This window comes from Eumetopias jubatus, unplaced genomic scaffold (assembly GCF_037043125.1).
Source record: "Eumetopias jubatus isolate StellerSeaLion01/CBP00866 unplaced genomic scaffold, mEumJub1_p1.0 scaffold_10, whole genome shotgun sequence".
In the NCBI taxonomy this organism is placed as follows: Eukaryota; Metazoa; Chordata; class Mammalia; order Carnivora; family Otariidae; genus Eumetopias; species Eumetopias jubatus.
Genome location: NW_028274816.1, coordinates 64,995,957 through 65,013,934, shown reverse-complemented (window position 1 = coordinate 65,013,934; position 17,978 = coordinate 64,995,957). Strand labels below are relative to the sequence as shown.

Genomic DNA, 17,978 nt, shown 5'->3' with positions numbered 1-17,978 from the left:
AATGAAACTAATGAAGCAATTCCATTCACAGTAGCCTGAAAAAGAATGAAACAGGAATAAGTTTAACAAAAGAAGTGCAATTCTCTGAAAGTACTGGAAGCTATAAAACAGTGCTAAGAGAAATTGGTGAGAAACATTCCATGTTAATGGATTAGGTGATTCAATGTTTTAAGATGACAGTGTTCTCCAAATTGATATACAGATTCCATGCAATCCCTATCAAAACCACAGCTGACATTTTCAGTAGAAACTAACAAGTTGATCCTAAATTCACATAGATAAAGACAACAGCCAAAACGATTTTTGACAAGGAACAAAGTTGGATTTACCTTACCTAATTTCAAAAGTTTCTATAAAGCTACAGTTATCAAGACAATGTGGCACTGCCATAAAGACAGACATACAGATCCATAGAAGAGACTTGAGAGTACCGAAATAACTTTACTCAATTGATTTTCAACAAAGGTACAATGTGGAAAGATGGCCTTTTCAACAAATAGTTTTTGGAAAATTAGATATCTACATGCAAAAAGATGAACTTAGACCCTTACCTAACACTATACATAAAAGTTACCATGGAATGGATCATAAATGGAAATATAAGAGCTAAAACTATAAAGCTGACAGAAGAAAAATAGGAGAAAAATGTTTACTTTGGGTTAGGCAAATAATTTTTTAGATATGAAACCAGGAGACAATATGTAAAAGGAAAAACTAATAAATTAGACTGTGGTGTCTAAATGGGGTGTCTCTCGATCAGATGGGGAACCCCAAATGTGGGGCGAAGATCAGGTGGAAATCGGCGGCACAGAAAGTGAAAGGAGTCACCTGAGGCAGAACAAAGGAGATAGAAGTTTACTGACTACACCACAAGGGAGCGGTGGGCAGGTCAGCACCGGCAGGGGCGGGAGCTGTTTTTGAAGGAGGAAGATAAGGAGAGTGGTGACATATGGAATTCTCCCTTTTGGTAACCGTGCCTAGTTGTAAGTAGCCCACTATGGATTCTTTTTTTCAAGATTTATTTATTTAAGAGAGAGTGAATGCACATGTGCACACGTGAGTGGGGGGTGCGCGGGCAGAGGGTGAGAGAAAGCGAGAGATTCCTGAGCAGACTCCCCCTGAGCGCAGAGCCCGGTCGCAGGGCTCAATTCCACGACCCCGAGATCATGACCTGAGCCGAAACCAAGAGTCTGATGCTCAACGGACTGAGCCACCCAGGCCTCCTGGGCCTATGGATATTTTGAGGTGAGCCGCCTGATGGGCCTATCCGTATTCAGCCAGGGGGTCACTGTGGGCTCTTTCTACATTCCATTGCTTAGGCCCGTTTGCCTAAAAGCAGCCTCTACACAGACTTCATCAAAATGTAAAATACTGCTCTTCAAGGGGCACTTGGCTGACTCAATTGGTACAGCGACTCTTGGATCTCAGGGTTGTGAGTTCAAGCCCCATGTTGGCCTTAGAGCTTACATTAAAGAAAAAGTAAAATATTGCTCTTCAAAAGATGTCATTAAGAAAATTAAAACAAGCCACAGACCAAGAGGAAATAAACACCTATACATATATATGGGGTCTTAATACAGAATATATAAAGAATTTGTACAACTCAATGATAAGAAGACAACCCAAGTAAAAATGAACAAAAGATTTGAATAGACATTTTATCAAAGAAGATAAACAGTTAAAAAGCACATGAAAAGATGCCTGACATCACTATTAATTAGGAAAATATAAATTAAAAACCCCTTGAGATTATTATTTGTTGGGTACAGAGTTTTAGTTTAGGATAATGAAAAAGTTATAAACATGTATAGCGGTGACAGTTGTACAACTGTGTGAATTAATGTCATTGAACTGTACACTTAAAAATAGAAGTTTTATGTATATTTTACCACAATTTATTTATTTATTTATTTTAAGATTTTATTTATTTGACAGAGAGAGCACAAGCAGAGGGAGAGAGAGGGAGAAGCAGGCTCCCTGCTGAGCAAGGAGTCTGATGTGGGACTCGATCCCAGGATCCTGGGATCATGACCTGGGCTGAAGGCAGCTGCTTAACCGACTGAGCCACCCAGGCGTCCCTATTTTACCACAATTTAAAAAAATCCTGAGATACCATTTCACACTCACTAGGATGGCAACACCAAGTATTGGCAGGAAGGTAGAGAAAACGGAACAGTCCTATAGTACCGGTGGGAATATAAAAGGGTAGAGAGGCTTTGGAAAACAGTTTGGCAGTAAAGAGATAAACATGAACTTAACATATGACTCAGCAGTTCCACTCCTAGGAATTGTCAGGCAGTAAGACCTTACTCTGCCCTGTGGTCCTTCTACCTGGACTTAGAATCAAATTGACAGGAGAAAATCAAATTTAATGGGCATACATACAGGGAATCAACAGACATGAAATTCCAAAGACAGTGAGGCAATATGAAGCTTACATGAGCTAAGGGTAGGGGAGAAAGCCCATCAGCAAGAAGTTGAAAGGAAAGGTTTGGAAACACAGGGTTGCTCTATTATGCAGATAACTTCCTTAAGTAAAGGGCAATCTCTGTTAAAAACTCTCTTCCTATTACAGGCCCTCCTTTCCAATGTAAATTAAGCAGTTGTGAGAAAGGCAGAGAGCTTTTCCTACAACTGCTGGGGTTTTTTTGTTTTTGTTTTTTTGTTGTTTTTTGTTGTTGTTTTTTTCAAAAGGGCCATAACCTGAGCCTAAGGCAGTTGCTCAACCAACTGAGGCAGCCAGGGTTTTGATTACTTTTTTTTTTTTTTAAGAGGCTCCACACCCAGTGCAGAGCCCAAATGCCTCACGACCCGAGATCAAGACCTGAGCTGAGATCAGGAGTCAGACGCCTGACTGAGCCACCCAGGCGCCCCCTGATAACTTTTAAGCCTAAAAAATCTTTATGCTAAAGTGGCCCATCTTGGGGCAGCCTGCCCTTGGCTCCTATAGAATCTACCCAAGCAAAACAAAAACATATGTCTACACAAAGATTTGGAAGCAAATGTGCCTACTACCATTATTTATAATAGCCAAGAACTGGAAACAATTCAAAATCTATCAATTAATGATGGATAAATAAACTGTATCCATACAAGGGAATATTATTCAGCAATAAAATGGAATAAAATACTGATATATACAAATAATATGAATAACCTCAAGAACATTATGCTAAGTGATAGAAACAAGACACAAGAGCTACATATTATATGATTCCATTGATACGAAATATCCAGAAAAGGCAAAAGTATAGAGACATAATGTAGGTTAGTGGTTGCCAGGGGCTGGGGATGGGAGTGGGTTTTGGCTATAAAAGTGTCCAAAGGAACATTTTGAGGCAATGGGAATGGGGCAAGATACTAATGGTTGTACAATCTATAAATTTACTAAAAGTCATTAATTATGCACTTATAATGGGTATATTTTATAATATGTAAATTACATTTCAATAAAGCCACTTAACAAACAGGACTATGGGCTATTCCTTCTCACAGTCCTGGAGTTCCTGACCACATGGTGATAACCAGAAGTATCCAGCCCACTAAGAGATGACAGGAATGCATAAAACACTGGTGAGGAGTACAGCTCTGGGAGATACACAGATGCTTCCGACCCTCTGCAAACCTTCATCTTGCAAGGGCCCAGACATCAAAATGGTGTGTGCCAGGCTCCCCCATGTCCTATTTCCTCACACTCAGTTTTCTTTACCCATTAACAGTACTCATTTCATTTTTTTTTTTAAAGATTTTATTTATTTAATTGACAGAGAGAGAGAGAGAGAGACAGCGAGAGAGGGAACACAAGCAGGGGAAGTGTGAGAGGGAGAAGCAGGCTTCCTGCTGAGCAGGGAGCCCGATGTGGGACTCGATCCCAGGACTCTGGGATCATGACCTGAGCCGAAGGCAGTCGCTTAACCAACTGAGCCACCCAGGCGCCCCTACTCATTTCAGTCTTATACAAACACAAGTGGGTGATATATTACTAGGATCTGGCCTTCAGGGTGCTTCCTTTCAACATTGCTGAGGTGGGAAAGACACTCCCTGAAACACAGACCATCATCTTGCTTCTTCCAGACCCACCACTACCTTTTCTAGGTGACCTCTGGGTCCGAAGCTTCAGAAACACACAGGCTTCATTCTTTGCCAGGGAACACGGGGTACAAATGTACATTGAGTCACATCTGGACAGAGATGCACCATGCCTTGCTGCTGTGCCCTCTGTGAGGTGCTATAGGGACCCTGATGACCAATCTAAGAACACCTCTGTCATGTTCTCAACGCACTCCTGCTAAACAGGACTCTAACAGCAAAGGTGAATTAACTGGTGATATATTCATTATCAAATGGTCCAGAGCAGTCTGAGGTCATGGTACCAGAGCTGGGTGATGGCAGGAATGCATAAAAACTGTTAGGAGTGCCTGAAGAAGCTTAATGAAGGCATCATGGATGTCAAAAGCAGATTTCACAAGGCCCGTAAACAATGGGAAACTTACCCAGAAGCCCTCCAAAAACTATCCCATCAGGCCCCTTGCTTAGAACAGGAGTCATGTCCATGTCAAACTCAGTCATGGGTGAGCACCATGATACCACTTCAGTGGATGCAGGGCCACCACCATCCCTCCAGGGGAAGGCAAGCGGAGAACAGGGACTGCTTATGCTGAGCAAGAGGAGGTGACCATCAAACACAGAAGGGCTTTTTCCACAGCACCCAGCAGTGCAACAAGTGGTCACAAAGTACAATGTGGCCCCTACAGGCTTCCCCACACACAGGGCAGTCATGGAGTGAGTGTCTCCGCAGGTGAGGTTCTTCTATATGAGGTACAACTTGTGACTGAAGGCTACTCGTGTAGGGTCTTTCTCAGTTATTAATTCTTTTATATTGAATGAAGTTTTTTAAATAGGTTATTTAAAATAAAATGTTAAAAAAAAAGAGCAGCTGAAGACTTTACCACATTCATTGCTTTCAAATGGATTTTTTCTAGTGAAGTTGTTGGTATTGGCAGGGCAGGAGCTGAGGGCAACTGCTCTCCCATGCTGGCTGTACACACAGGAGCTTTCTCCAGTTTTAATATTTCTACACAGAACATGGCAGGATCTGCAGCTTTTTAATCTCCTACTCACTATACTCACAATGCAGTAACTTGCTGCAAAATTGGATTAAATCTGTGACAGAAGGCTTTCCAAACATCAGCTGTACTCATTATGCCTTTCTCCGCTGGAGATTGTGTGAAACAGGTTTAATATTTTCTTGAAAGTTACTGCATTTGTACAACTGTTCTCTGATATGAATCTTTTGGCGCTAACAAGAATGGAGCTCTGGAGCAGATGCCCACATTCTCTGCACTTGAGTCCTTTAGTGCAGAGGGAAGCAAAATTTTGCTCAAGGCTGGGCCATACTCCCTGCCTTTATAAAGGCTTTCTCAAGGAGAACATTCTGGTGCTCAAAAGGAATAGAGCTCTGGCTGGAGGCTTTCTCGTGTTACTACACTCACAGTATTTGAAGATATGAATGTCCTCCTGCTTTCTCAGGATGAAGGCAAAGGTGATGACCTGCCCACCTTCCCAATGTACTTGGGACTTTTTTCCCATTCTGAAATGTTTTTGGTGATTGAACACCTCTCCAGATAACATGTGTTTACTGGGTGTCTCTTCAATGTCAGTTCTCTGTGGGTTCTGCAAAACGTTGAGTTGGCAGGGCCTGGTGATAGGCAAGAGCCGTGCAGTGAGGGTGGTCCAGCCAGTGACACTGTGTCCACTTTCCTTTGAGGGAACAAGCAGTCTCATGGAGGAACAAATTTTCAAGAACTACTTAAAGATATGTATCAGCTCAGGCCATGTTAAGGGGAGGCTACTGGTGAGGGACCCGGCCAGAAGAGGGACCCGGCCAGAAAGAGGAAGGCTATCCGGCAAAGGACACAGAGGGATCAGCCGGGGACAAGAGTCAAGGGGAAGTAGAATGGAGTGGCAGAAAGGGGCCAGAATGACAGAAAAGAGGCATGGCTACTCACTCTGGCCCCAGGGGAACAGAGGGCAAAGGTCAGGCACCCCACGAGAGATCAGCCCTACAGGCCCTCCCATACCAGTTTTGCACTGACCAGGACTGGTCCTCCAGGGGCCTCTCTGGTCAAGCTACGATTCAAGCTGCCCTGTTCAGGTCTCCTTGCCAAGTTCAACTTGGGTGACCACACTTAGGGTAGTACAGACGGTCATTCTTATGGGGGATCAAGTGGTTTGTGACAGAGCAAGGTGGGTGAGGATCACCAATGCATCTGGAGAACTGAAGCTCACACAGTGAAGAACCAGGAAAGATCTCAGCAGAAAAGCTCATTGTCCCCACAATCAATGACCAACGACCATGGTGGTGCTCATGTGCCATCACAGGGGCTGACAAGAAAACCTGCTGGAGGGGTTTTTTCCTGACAGAAAAGCAACAGGTCCTGATGGGGTTTCTCGGCCAGAAAATAACCTAGCTGGATGTGATCTCCTATGCGGGTTGTGGTATTTTTGACCCTTCACCATGATAAAAAGGTCCCAAGGCAAAAGGGAGTTGGGGTTGCTAATGCAGCAGTCTGGGAGAAGAGGTGTCAAATATGGGCCAGCACCAGGACCAGCAGCAAATCCCACGGGGAACACACTGGCCTAAGCCGGTGAGGACAGGACCATGCCTGTAGCTCCACCGTGCCTTACGAAGGAGCCCCACTTTTTCTAAAAGACATACGTACCCTTCTCCTTAAAGGTCAATGGGCTCTGCAATACCAGGCCAGGGAGCAGACGGCTGTGATCTAAGCACTGGGCACGGGACCTGGGGCCCCAGTCTGTCCTGCCAGCCACCTCCCCTTATGTCTCCCAAACCCTGTCCCCTGACATGCCTGCTCACCCTCGGAGGGTGGGCCCTCCTCCTGGATGTGCACTCTCCCCAGATCCACTGGTCTTTGGACAGTGCTTCTCTTTTTCCGCACCAATCTCCTCCACCTAGCCACTGGGCCTTTGTCTGGACGCCCCACATTCACTTCAGGGCCATTCATCTGTAACCACAATTTAAGACTCTCCTTCCAAAATGCCGTTCTCAGGCCCTTCCTTGGACTGCAGCCTGGACATCCGAAGCCAAACCAGAACTCCCTGTGTGTTCACAGGTACATGCGTCACCCCCACTCAGGTCTCCAGACAACTCGGACCCCACATCTACAAAATCTAACTGCGAATCTTCCCCCAAACACCCTTCTCCTGCCAACCTCCCGTCTCAATGGGCAGTAGTCCCTGAGCCCTCCTAAGCCCTTGGGACGACCCTTTATGCACCACTTACAGTCACTCCTCCCACGTAGCACGAAGTCCATCAACTCCATCTTGAAAATCTGACCGCAATCTGATCACTTCTCTCACGTCTTCGACGTGTGCTCCGCACCGGCCGCCACCGTAACTGTCCCGATGAATACCGCAGCCGGATCCTCATGAGCCTCCCTGTTCTCAGCCTGGCCACAGCCGCTCTCCCACCAGCGTGTTCACTCAGTCTGTTTACTGGGTATTCACTGGGATACTTTCAAAATCCTAAATCGGATCGTGGACATCCCTCTTCTATCAAAAACTATGACTGCCAGGACCCGGGGGCAGAGGCGGGACTCCTCTCACGCTCTTGGTTCCCTGCAATGGAAGACAAGAAACGTCCCGAGCGTTCTCAGGTCAGTGTCACCTCTGAGCCTTCGCACACCAGCTCCCTCTGCCTGCACCCTCTCCATCTTAACGCACTGGGCTCTGGAAGGAAGACTCGGCGCCTGCCAACGCTCCGCGCTCCTCAACATCGAGGCCTGGAGCTCCGCCGGGGACTCAGGACGCCGGGCCTCAGAGTCCAGTCGGGGGGCCCCGACACGATTCTTCTGCCGTGACTGGTCGGTCCGCTCGCTCATCACGCCCACAGGCCCGGGGAGCCTCCCGGACACAGTCCACAGGCCGGCAGCCAGGGCCCCGGCCGATCGGGCCAAAACGGCCAACGGCCAAAGAAATGGCCGGATACCGGAAGTGGCGACCGAAAGACCGCGGCCGTCCCGGAAACGCCCCTCCCCTAGCGCATCATTGGCCAGAGTCCCGCCGGCGCGCTCGGAAACGCCCCGCCCCTAGCGCATCATTGGCCAGAGTCCAGCCGGCGCGCTCGGAAACGCCCCTCCCCTGGGCGCTTCCCGGGATACGCCGAGCGCACCCTCGGTGAGGGGCTTTCTGGGTAGTGTAGTTTGCGACGCGGCGGGCGCGAGTCCTGAGCACCTAGGCGACGACCCAGTGGCACCGCGACTGGCTCAGGGGCCTAGTGTCGTGTGCGCTGCGGGCCTCGAGCCGCCGCTTGCTCAGAGTCTGGGCGTTTCTGCGTGAGCGGCAGAGGATGGGGCGGGACTTCCGCGTCGCCATTGCCCTCTTCACTTCGCGGTGGGTGGGTTGCTTGGCAGGTGGCCGCTGGGACCAGGAGATGCGGGCAGGGAAGTGCCGGGACTGTCACCGCATCGCCGCACGCACTTTCCCCCCTCCGCTAATGGCTCCTTCTTCCTGAGCCTCGGTTTCCCCAGATGTAGAACGGAAGCAACGAGCCACCACACACCGCCTTCGTCCCGCGGCCCCGGGATGCAGCTCCCAGTCCTTCGGTGCATTCCATACTGGGGAAGACTGAGGCCCTTAGTGTGGCCGTCAGCCCGCGGCCACCCCGGGCCGTGCGGGTCTGCGGGTTTGGTTGAGCCCTCGTTGTTTGTCGCTGTCGCCGCCTCGCACGGTCCCGCCCAACCCACAGACTGAGCAGGCCAGCAGCGTCGCTGATGGACCCGGGGCAGGTGAGTGGAGGGTGCCGCAGCCCCTGACCCGCTGGGATCCCTGTCCTGACTCTGGAGCCCCTGTGCGGGACTCGTCACCTACACTCGGGTCTGGAGCCCAGAGAGTCACTTCTCCTAGCGTCCGGAACCCAGGCCGGAGGTTATATGGAGGGGTTCGCCGTTAGTTGGCAACCTCCTCGGGAGCCCCCCTGGTGTAATCTGACAGCGACCCCGTAGGTGGAGGGCAGGGAGAAAGCGAAGAGGCAGGTCTCTCCAGATTAGTGGGTGGCAGGTTTAATAAGCAAGGGCAGGTGCACAGCGAGCTTGCCTCGGACAGCCGCAGAAGAGTAGACCCCACATCAGCCCCCTGAATCTTAAGTTTATACAGAGACCTTAACTTGGTTCAGTCACCTTCATCATCCAGATGGTTTCAGCACCGCATCACAATCTCAAGGCTATGTCCCTGGGGGGAGTTTCTGGGAGTGGGGAAGAATACGCGTTCCGAGGACTGGAGGTGATGACAAGCCTCCCATTGCCCAGGTCCAGCTCATACGTGGGTCAGCTGACAGTCACATCCTCTTGATGACCTCCCCCTAACATTCACATTTCTGGAATCCTAGGGGATAAGGTCCGGAAGGGTGTCCCAAGCACAGGGACCAGCATGTGCAAGTTTCTTGGAGGTGAGTGTAAGACGAAAGTGTTCAGGGAACTGCAGGTCTGTATTTTGTCTGGTGGACATAGAGAGCAGGGGACAGATATTGGTCTGGAATGGCAAGCTGAGGAGCTGGGACTCTATTCTGAGTGTGGTGGGAGTGTGGAAAGCTTAGAGCAGAGAAGGGAGGTGATCTGACTCATGTCTTTTTTTTTTAATTAATTAATTAATTTATTTTTTAAAAGATTTTATTTATTTATTTGACAGAGAGAGACACAGCGAGAGAGTGACTCAGGTCTTAATAAACTCCCTCTGGATGCCGAGTGGAGAACAGATTTGGTCAGGGGGCGGTAGAGGTGAGGTTGGAGGCAGGAAGACCCCTCAATGGAGTGACTGCAATAGTTCAGGTGTATGTGCTTTTGGACCAAAGGTGGAAGTAGGAGAAATTGTTGGCTCTTGAACTTTTTAACTAGGGTGGACTAGATTTCCTGATACGAAGCAGTGAGATATGAGGGTTGGACTCAGATAGGTTTTTCAGATGTGGAAGTTAGAGTGAGTAGATATCAGGGGGAAGGTAAAGATTTGGGTTTTGGCCATATTTTATTTGGTGTATCCTACAGACTCCCAGATTGAGGTACCAAGTATGCTTTATATCAAGTCCAGGCTGGAGACATCCAAGGGATGAAGACTTGTGTGTGGACATTATGTGTGGCTGTGGGTTGACCAGAATGGTGATCAAGCCTCTGACCAGAGATTGGACCTGGGATGACAAAATGAAGCATGAAAGTAACAGAAATAGGGTGACAGTGGGGCCTGAGGTGAGACCGGTTTACGTCTCTATAGCTCACCAGGTTTTTGTGGCCATCCTCCTTGGGGACTGGGGTGGGGGAGGGAGTGGGTGTCAGGCTGGAGGATAATCAGGGGTAGAAAGGGTCAGTCTAAGCTAAGAGCCCCCAAGCCAACGGTGGGGGGCAGTAGATCTGGCATTTGTCTAGTAGGAAGAGTGAGAACAGCTATGACGGGTGAGGGGACGGCATGTATAAGGGCAGAGGTGGAAGAGGGCAGTGGTGTTTAAGATCTCCTCATGGTTCTGCAGAACTGAAGGCTGAAGCAGCAAGGCTAGGAGGGGAGGCATTAACTAGAAGTGAAGGTTGTTTCTGGCAGTTGTGGTTTTTGGAGATGTGGGGCAAGCCAGGCTCAGTGTTGGATCCTGGTTGCCTTTGTTGGATAGGCCATGTGCATAGTGGGTCATAGAGACTAGGGAGATGCCTGTGGTGTGGACAGGGAGAGGGGTGGGGACTGGGGGGGTAGATATGATGATGGTACAGTCGGAAGAGTGACATGTACAAGGTAAGGGAATGTGAACCAGTGTGCTCAGGGCCCTGGTACTAGAGGCTTAAGGGAGAAGAGAGAGTCTGAATTTTTTTATACTTGGGAGGTGTGATCTGGAGAGGCAAGAAACACGACACAAGAGAGCTTGTTTAGTGTGGGGAGGGGTTCCTGGCCAGCCCAGAGCTCAGACAGCATCTGTCTGCCCACCTGCTTTTTGTTCCTCTGGATTGTGTTGGCTTGGATACAGTGACCAGGAGTGGGGCTACAAGGAGAGAGGGACCCCAGTGGTGCCAGGGCCTCTTATCTCCTCTGAGATGGGGGCCTGAGGAGGAGGAGGAGCTGCAGGTGAGTGAGGGAAGGATGGACTGAGGGGGTCACAAGAAGAGGGTGCCAGTGGTAGGTGTAGCAGAACTCTGAGCCATACATCAAGGGCCTGGATGACTCCATTTAACTATTTTGTTTCTTTGTTTTTCAGCCCATCTATTGGCCCCCTGGCTTAGCTGTCTCGTCATCACAGAGCCCAGTGACCTTTGAAGATGTGGCTGTGTATTTTTCCAAGGAGGAGTGGGGGCTTCTTGATGCAAGCCAGAGGCACCTGTACCACAATGTGATGCTGGAGAACTTTGAGCTCATGACCTCACTTGGTAAGGCCTTTCTGCCCCACCCCAGCATGGTGACCAGCTTCTGCCCTTTTGCCTTCTTCCCATAGAAAGTTTTCTGTTCATCCCAAAGCTGAACCCCAGGCACTGGTTCTTACCAGGTTTCCTGTTATAGGTGTTGTGGGTGCTGGGACTGGGCTGTGTGCATTCTCCATGTCTCTCAACAGCCTCATGAATAGTCCCAATAGCTGTTGCCCAGGGGCCTTGTGGGAGCAGAGGTTGGGGATCAGGCACCTATCATCTGCCTGACGGATCCCACTAAGCTTGACCAGTTCATGGCTGGGTGACCCATTATGGGGCCATGCCTAGATTCTGTCCCTTCTCCCATGAGACTTTTTTTAAAAAAATAATTTTATTGAGTATACCACAAAGTTCATACTTTAAAGTGTATAATTCAGTGATTTTTAGTGTATTTGCACAGTTGTATAAATATTACCATAATCTAGTTTTATTATTATTTTTTAAAGATTTTATTTATTTATTTGACAGAGAGAGACGTAGCGAGAGAGGGAACACAAGTAGGGGGAGTAGGAGAGGGAGAAGCAGGCTTCCCGCGGAGCAGGGAGTCTGATGCGGGGTTCGATCCCAGGACCCTGGGATCATGACCTGAGCCGAAGGCAGATGCTTAATGACTGAGCCACCCAGGCGCCTCAGCATAATCTAATTTTAGAACATTTTTATCACCTAAAGAGAAACTGTGCCCATTAACAGTCACTCCCCATCCTCCCTCATCCCTTCTCCCTTAGCCTTAGGCAATTGCTAATATACTTTATGACTATGTATATTTGCTTATTTAGCATTTCGTATAAATGGAATCACACAGTATATGTTTTTCTGTGAATAGCTTTCATTTAGCATCATATATTTGAGGTTTATCCATGTTGTAGCACATATCAGGACTTCATTCCTTTTTACGGCCAGATAATATTCTATTGTGTAGATATACCACAGTTTGTTTATTCATTCATGGGTTGATTGGGCATTTGTCTTGTTTCCACTTTTTGGGTGTTATGAAAAATGTTGCTATGAATATACAAGTACAGGTTTTTGCATAAGTATGTTTTCATTTCTTTTGGGTAAATAAATAGAAATGGAATTGCCAAACTGTTTTCCAGATTGGCAGCACCATTCTGTATTTCCACAGCAGTGTATGAGTATTCCAATTTTTCTACTTCCTTATCAACACTTACTATTGTCTGTTTTCCCATAGATACCCTAGTGGGTGTGAAGTGGTATCTCATTGTAGTTTTGATTTGCATTTCTTTAATGACTGATGATGTTGAGCAACTTTTCATGTGCGTATTGGTGCGCGCGCACACACACGCACACACATACACACACCTCCTTGTCCTTCTCTTTGTCCTTGCCTTTAGTAAGGCCTCCTTTATTCTGTAGCTTGGCTAGGCCCTGTCCTGCACAGTAGGCTCTTCACTCTTATTCTGGGCCCTTGGCCTGTCACCATCCCTTGGACCCATTCCTGTATATGTCAGCCACACATTTCTAATGAAGTCACCCTTTCCACCAAGTAGAACACTCAGTTTGCCAGAAACTTCTCTGCTTTCAGGTTGTTGGCATGGAGTGGAAGATGAGGGGGCCCATTCCAAGCAGAATACTTCTGTAGAAGGGATGTCACAGGTCAGGATCCCCAGTGCAAACCCTTCCACCCAGAAGGCTGACACCTGTGCTATGTGTGGCCCATTCTTGAAAGACATTTTGCACCTGAATGAACATCAGAGAATATATCCTGAGGAGACCCTCTACACATGTGGAACATGTGGAAGAGAATTTTGGTTCAGTGCAAACCTTCGCCAGCACCAGAAGGAGCTCAGTGGAGAAAAGCCCTTCAGATGGGACAAGGACGAGGATTCATTTGTGGAAAATCTTACAGTCCGCCTATCAGAGAAGCTCTTCACTTGTGGGGAAGGTGGTAAGGATGCCTTGGACAGCCATGACCTCTTCCAGCACCCAGCCATTGACAGCAGCAGGAAGCCACAAAGGAGCACAGAGTGCAGGGAGACCTTTTCACACAGCTCTAATCTTGAGCAGCTCACAAAAGTCCATACCACACAGAAGCTATTTAAGTGCAGCAACTGTGGAAAAGCCTTTCAGAAGACCTCCAGCCTCCTCAACCACCTGAGAACTCACTCTAAAGAGACACCCTTTAGATGCCCAACAGTTGGAAATTCCTTAGAGGAGAAATCAACCCTTGTTAATCTCCAAAGATGTCATGATCGAGAAACATGCCATGTGTGTAAAGCATGCGGGAAGACCTTCACTCACCCTTCTAAACTGAGGAAGCACCAGAAATTTCACACTGGAGTAAAACATTATGAGTGCAGTGATTGTCGGAAAACCTTCAACCACAAACTCACACTTGTTCATCACCAGAGAATTCACACAGGAGAAAGGCCTTATGAGTGCAGTGAATGCGGGAAAGCTTTTAATAACAGGTCACACCTCACTCGGCATGAGAAAGTTCACACTGGAGAAAGACCTTTTGAGTGCAGCAAATGTGGAAGAGCCTTCAGCCAAAGCTCCAATTTCCTTCGGCACCAGAAAGTTCACACTCAAGTGAGACCTTATGAGTGCAATCAATGTGGTAAAGCCTTCAGCCGCAGCTCTGCCCTCATTCAGCACTGGAGAGTTCACACTGGAGAAAGGCCTTACGAGTGCAGTAAGTGTGGAAGAGCTTTTAACAATAACTCCAACCTTGCTCAGCACCAGAAAGTTCACACTGGAGAACGGCCTTTTGAGTGCAGTGAATGTGGAAGAGACTTCAGCCAAAGCTCCCACCTCCTTCGACATCAGAAAGTTCACACTGGAGAACGGCCTTTTGAGTGCACCGAATGTGGGAAAGCCTTCGGCAATAGCTCCACCCTCATTCAGCACCAGAAAGTACATACTGGGCAAAGGCCTTATGAATGCAGTGAATGTAGAAAGGCCTTCAGCCGCAGCTCCAGCCTGATTCAGCACTGGAGAATTCATACCGGGGAAAGGCCTTATGAGTGCAGTGAATGTGGGAAAGCCTTTGCACACAGTTCCAGTCTCATTGAGCACTGGAGAGTTCACACAAGAGAAAGGCCTTATGAGTGCAGTGAATGTGGGAAATTCTTTAGCCAGAACTCCATTCTCATTAAACATCAGAAGGTTCACACTGGAGAAAGACCTTATGAGTGCAGCGAATGTGGGAAATTCTTTAGCCGGAAGTCCAGCCTTGTTTATCACTGGAGAGTTCACACTGGAGAAAGGCCTTATGAATGCAGTGAATGTGGGAGAGCCTTTAGCAATAACTCTCACCTGGTTCGTCACCAGAGAGTTCACACACAAGAAAGGCCCTATGAGTGCAGCCAATGTGGGAAAGCCTTTAGTGAAAGATCTACACTTGTTCGACACCAGATAGTTCACACCAGAGAAAGGACTTACGAGTGTGACCACTGTGGGAAAATCTTCAGCCGCCTCTGCAATCTTGCTCAGCATAAAAGGATTCATACCTGAATGTAGCCTTATAGAGATGGTCCTTCTGAGAAGATCTTCAGCCAAGTCAAACTTCATGTAGAATACCCACAGAGAAGTTACCTGGATGTACCACTAGTGTGGAGAAGGCTTCAGAAGGTGGTCTGCCCTGTCTGAGCAGCCCAGGGCTGAGCTCTCTCCCCTCTGGAGCATAAAGCCCTTTCCAGCCTGCCTGGATCCAAATATTTTCAGCAGTCATCTACATATGTAGGGAGAAAACAGCTCCTTGTGCCTCCCTTCCCCTTTCCTGGAGGGAAACAGGATTGTCCTGGGCCCACTAGAATGGCTTAATTCCCATTGCCTCTTAAATGGTTAGGAAGTGAACTAACCCCATGCTGGTCAAGGGGCCTTGCGGGATGTCCAGTTTGGGCTTCTCAGATACACATTCCTCATGGATGTTGTCTTGTCTGCATGTAACCCCAATTATGTATCCAATGAGCTCACACATCACCCTCCCCTGGAACCACTTATCTTGGTGTTCTCTATTCTGCATGATAATAAAGACCTTAGTAATCAAGTCTTTTTTTTTTTTTTTTTTTTTTAGAGAGGGATGGAAGGGGCAGAAGGAGAGAGAGAATACTAAGCAGGCTCCATGCCCAGCGTGGAGCCTGACCCAGGGCTCAGGATCACAACCCTGAGATCATGACCTGAGCTGACATCAAGAGTCAGATGCTTAACTAAGTGAGCTACCCAGGTGCCCTGATCAAGACACCTTTATTTATTTATTTTAGATTTTATTTATCTGACACAGAGAGAGAGCACAAGCAGGGGGCACGGCAGGCAGAGGGAGAGGGAGAAGCAGGCTCCTTGCTGAACAGAGAGCCTAACGTGGGGCTGGATCACAGGACCCTGCGATCATGACCTGAGCTGAAGGCAGATGCTTAACCAACTGAGCCACCCAGGCATCCCTCATGTCACCTTTAATCTTGGGGGTTTTGGTGGGGTAGGTTGAAAAAAGAAGTGGGTACGGTGAGGGATGGCTGAGACAGGGCACCTAACAACATCTGCCTCGGGGTATAGAAAGAACATAGGGTTAGGGTTTGCAGTGCACCTGACGGGCTCAAAAAGTGAACATAGTGGCCTGTGTTTCAGAGTTATCTGAAGGCCCAGAGCTCACCCTGAAGAAGGAGGATGCTAGTCTGCAACATGAATGGTCTGTTGAATTAGGAGGCAGGTCCCTAGTTCCCAGAGAGATGTCTGGGTTTCCCCATCTGAGGAGCTGTCTTCTGGTTCCTAATAAGGAGATAAGACCCTAGGAGGCGGGTAGAGGCCCAGTGGATAGAGAAACAATGGGTGTGAGGTAAGAGGGAGTTGGGAGGAAATTACAGCACTGCCATTAGGGACAGACAAAGGAGCACCACGTTCTCCATTAGCTGAGGCTCTGCAGGGTAAGGCAAGTAAACTTAATCTGAGATCTACAGGGGCCATCTGGGAGCCAGAAACATTGGGTTCGGAGCAGACTGGTAAACTAAAGGGAACTTGGCTATTCTAAAGGTACATCAAAAACTTTCAGATTGGGGTGCCTGGCTGGCTCAGTTGGTAGAGCATGCAAATCTTGATCTTGAGGTTGTGAGATTGAGCCCCAAGTTGGATGCAGAGATTACTTAAAAATAAAATCTTTATAAAGAAAAAAACCTTCCAGGTGACTCTGGCCAAGTGAGATAAGAGTGAAGAACTCAAGACGTGCAGACCTGAATATCACTCATAATGGAAATCCAAACAAATGTTTTATGAATTCCTGTATTCTCCCTGACCTGTTCACCTCATGTCTGTCACCACACAGGAACCTCATCATCAAGAGGATGGAGCTCATGGTCAGGAGAATGGTTTATGTGAGTAGCCAGAGTTTGAGAGAATTGCATAGCCATGGCATTCATTACTCCACTTCTGGTAGCCACCAAGGAAGTCTGTCCTTTTTAAAGGGTGGGGAGACAACATGGTGGAGTTAATATGGGTTTCCCGGATTTCTTGGCTTTCTGGGAAGAGCCAGATATTCAGATTTTTATGTGGCTTTTGATTTTATGTTAGAAGCCGTTTCAAAAAATATTTTGTACAGTACAAAAGCAGTTTACCAAAACCTGTGGGTGGGCCATATATGTTCCCCTGGGCCCTTCCATGAGACCTGTGGGAAGAAAGACCAAGAGTTTTCTGACATGAGAGGCTTCAGTGTGCAGTGTCCATCCATACTGCATGGTGGGTGGGAAGGCAGTGCTACTGCCACCTCTTCTCAGGGTGACTTTTCCCAAAAGCCCAGCAGAGACAAAGAATGATAGCCACATTAGAGGTGGAACCCAAGATGGGCTTGCAGTAATCAAAGATTACAGCAGGGCTGCTCAAGTACTCCCTAGCACAATGAGATGTTTGGGGGAATCCCCCACCCTGCTCAGGCCTCCCTTCCTGGATGTAATGTCTTTCACCAACATGGAGGACTCATGTGGGATCAGAGTTAAAGGCCAGCTGAGCCACGTGAGGATCAAGCCTTCTAAGCAAATGGGGTAGGATAGACACTGGTCATCACAGCTCAATTCTTTGTACAGTATGGATGGCTGGTTAGATCTCATTAAATGGCCCCCAGCTCATGGCTGAAGAATCTTCTGTGCTTTCCTTGAATAGGCATGGTCTTCCACTGGGGCTCAGTACACAGCAACAAGTCTGTTGGGGAAGGAAGATGTTTAGCAGCGATGCCAGAACACTCCAGGCAAAGGTCTCAGGACTCTGACCTTTGAGCTGTTCTGAATACCAGCCTTTGTGGGGCTCAGTAGTTCCAACACTTTCAGCTCAATCAGTGCAGCAGGCCAGTGCCTACAGGTTTTTGATGCAGTCTTTATACTGACACTGACCATTCTGCCCTCACTAATGATAGCTCTCTGAGTTGCATCCAACAGTAGTTCCCTGCACTTGGACCTTGGCCTGTGACCTCCCCCATGAGGGACACTCTCCACTGTCTTCTCAACCTTTCCCCACTTTGCCACTCCTCCAATTCTGCTGCATTTTTCTCTGCAAGTTGGTGTCAGTTTCTCTCTTCTCTTTGACGCC

At 47.9% G+C, this 17,978-nt stretch overlaps 2 protein-coding genes across 4 annotated transcripts in view; one reads left to right on the top strand and one right to left on the bottom strand.

The window, feature by feature from the left end:
• The window catches only part of LOC114200933 (uncharacterized), a 47,454-nt gene extending 39,456 nt beyond the window's left edge, over positions 1–7,998 (bottom strand). Inside the window, exons 1-2 of the mRNA XM_088027005.1 lie at positions 7,744–7,998; positions 7,304–7,638 (exon numbers count right to left, since the gene is read on the bottom strand). The gene's annotated coding sequence lies outside the window, so the exon portion shown is untranslated. The remainder of the gene's footprint in view (positions 1–7,303; positions 7,639–7,743) is intronic.
• A 228-nt stretch (positions 7,999–8,226) lies between these two features.
• Positions 8,227–15,459, top strand: ZNF132 (zinc finger protein 132). Of its 3 annotated transcripts, XM_028093288.1 has the most exons (4): positions 8,227–8,807; positions 9,407–9,466; positions 11,246–11,414; positions 12,994–15,459. In XM_028093288.1, the coding sequence occupies exons 1-4, from the start codon at positions 8,793–8,795 to the stop codon at positions 14,922–14,924; spliced, it is 2,175 nt and encodes a 724-aa protein (XP_027949089.1). In that variant the 5' UTR covers positions 8,227–8,792; the 3' UTR covers positions 14,925–15,459. The 3 variants fall into 3 exon arrangements, with proteins under 3 accessions (XP_027949089.1, XP_027949091.1, XP_027949088.1); XM_028093290.1 differs by lacking the exon at positions 9,407–9,466; XM_028093287.2 differs by lacking the exons at positions 8,227–8,807; positions 9,407–9,466 and adding an exon at positions 10,153–10,256.
• Positions 15,460–17,978: the final 2,519 nt, after the last annotated feature.

Bases quoted from the DNA above. Each gene is read 5' to 3' on its own strand.
- ZNF132 (XM_028093287.2), top strand. From the start codon at position 10,167: ATGGTGATCAAGCCTCTGACCAGAGATTGGACCTGGGATGACAAAATG. The intron at 10,257-11,245 runs GTGAGACCGGTT...TTTGTTTTTCAG, and splicing joins GGGTGACAGTGGGGCCTGAG to CCCATCTATTGGCCCCCTGG. The intron at 11,415-12,993 runs GTAAGGCCTTTC...CTCTGCTTTCAG, and splicing joins TGAGCTCATGACCTCACTTG to GTTGTTGGCATGGAGTGGAA.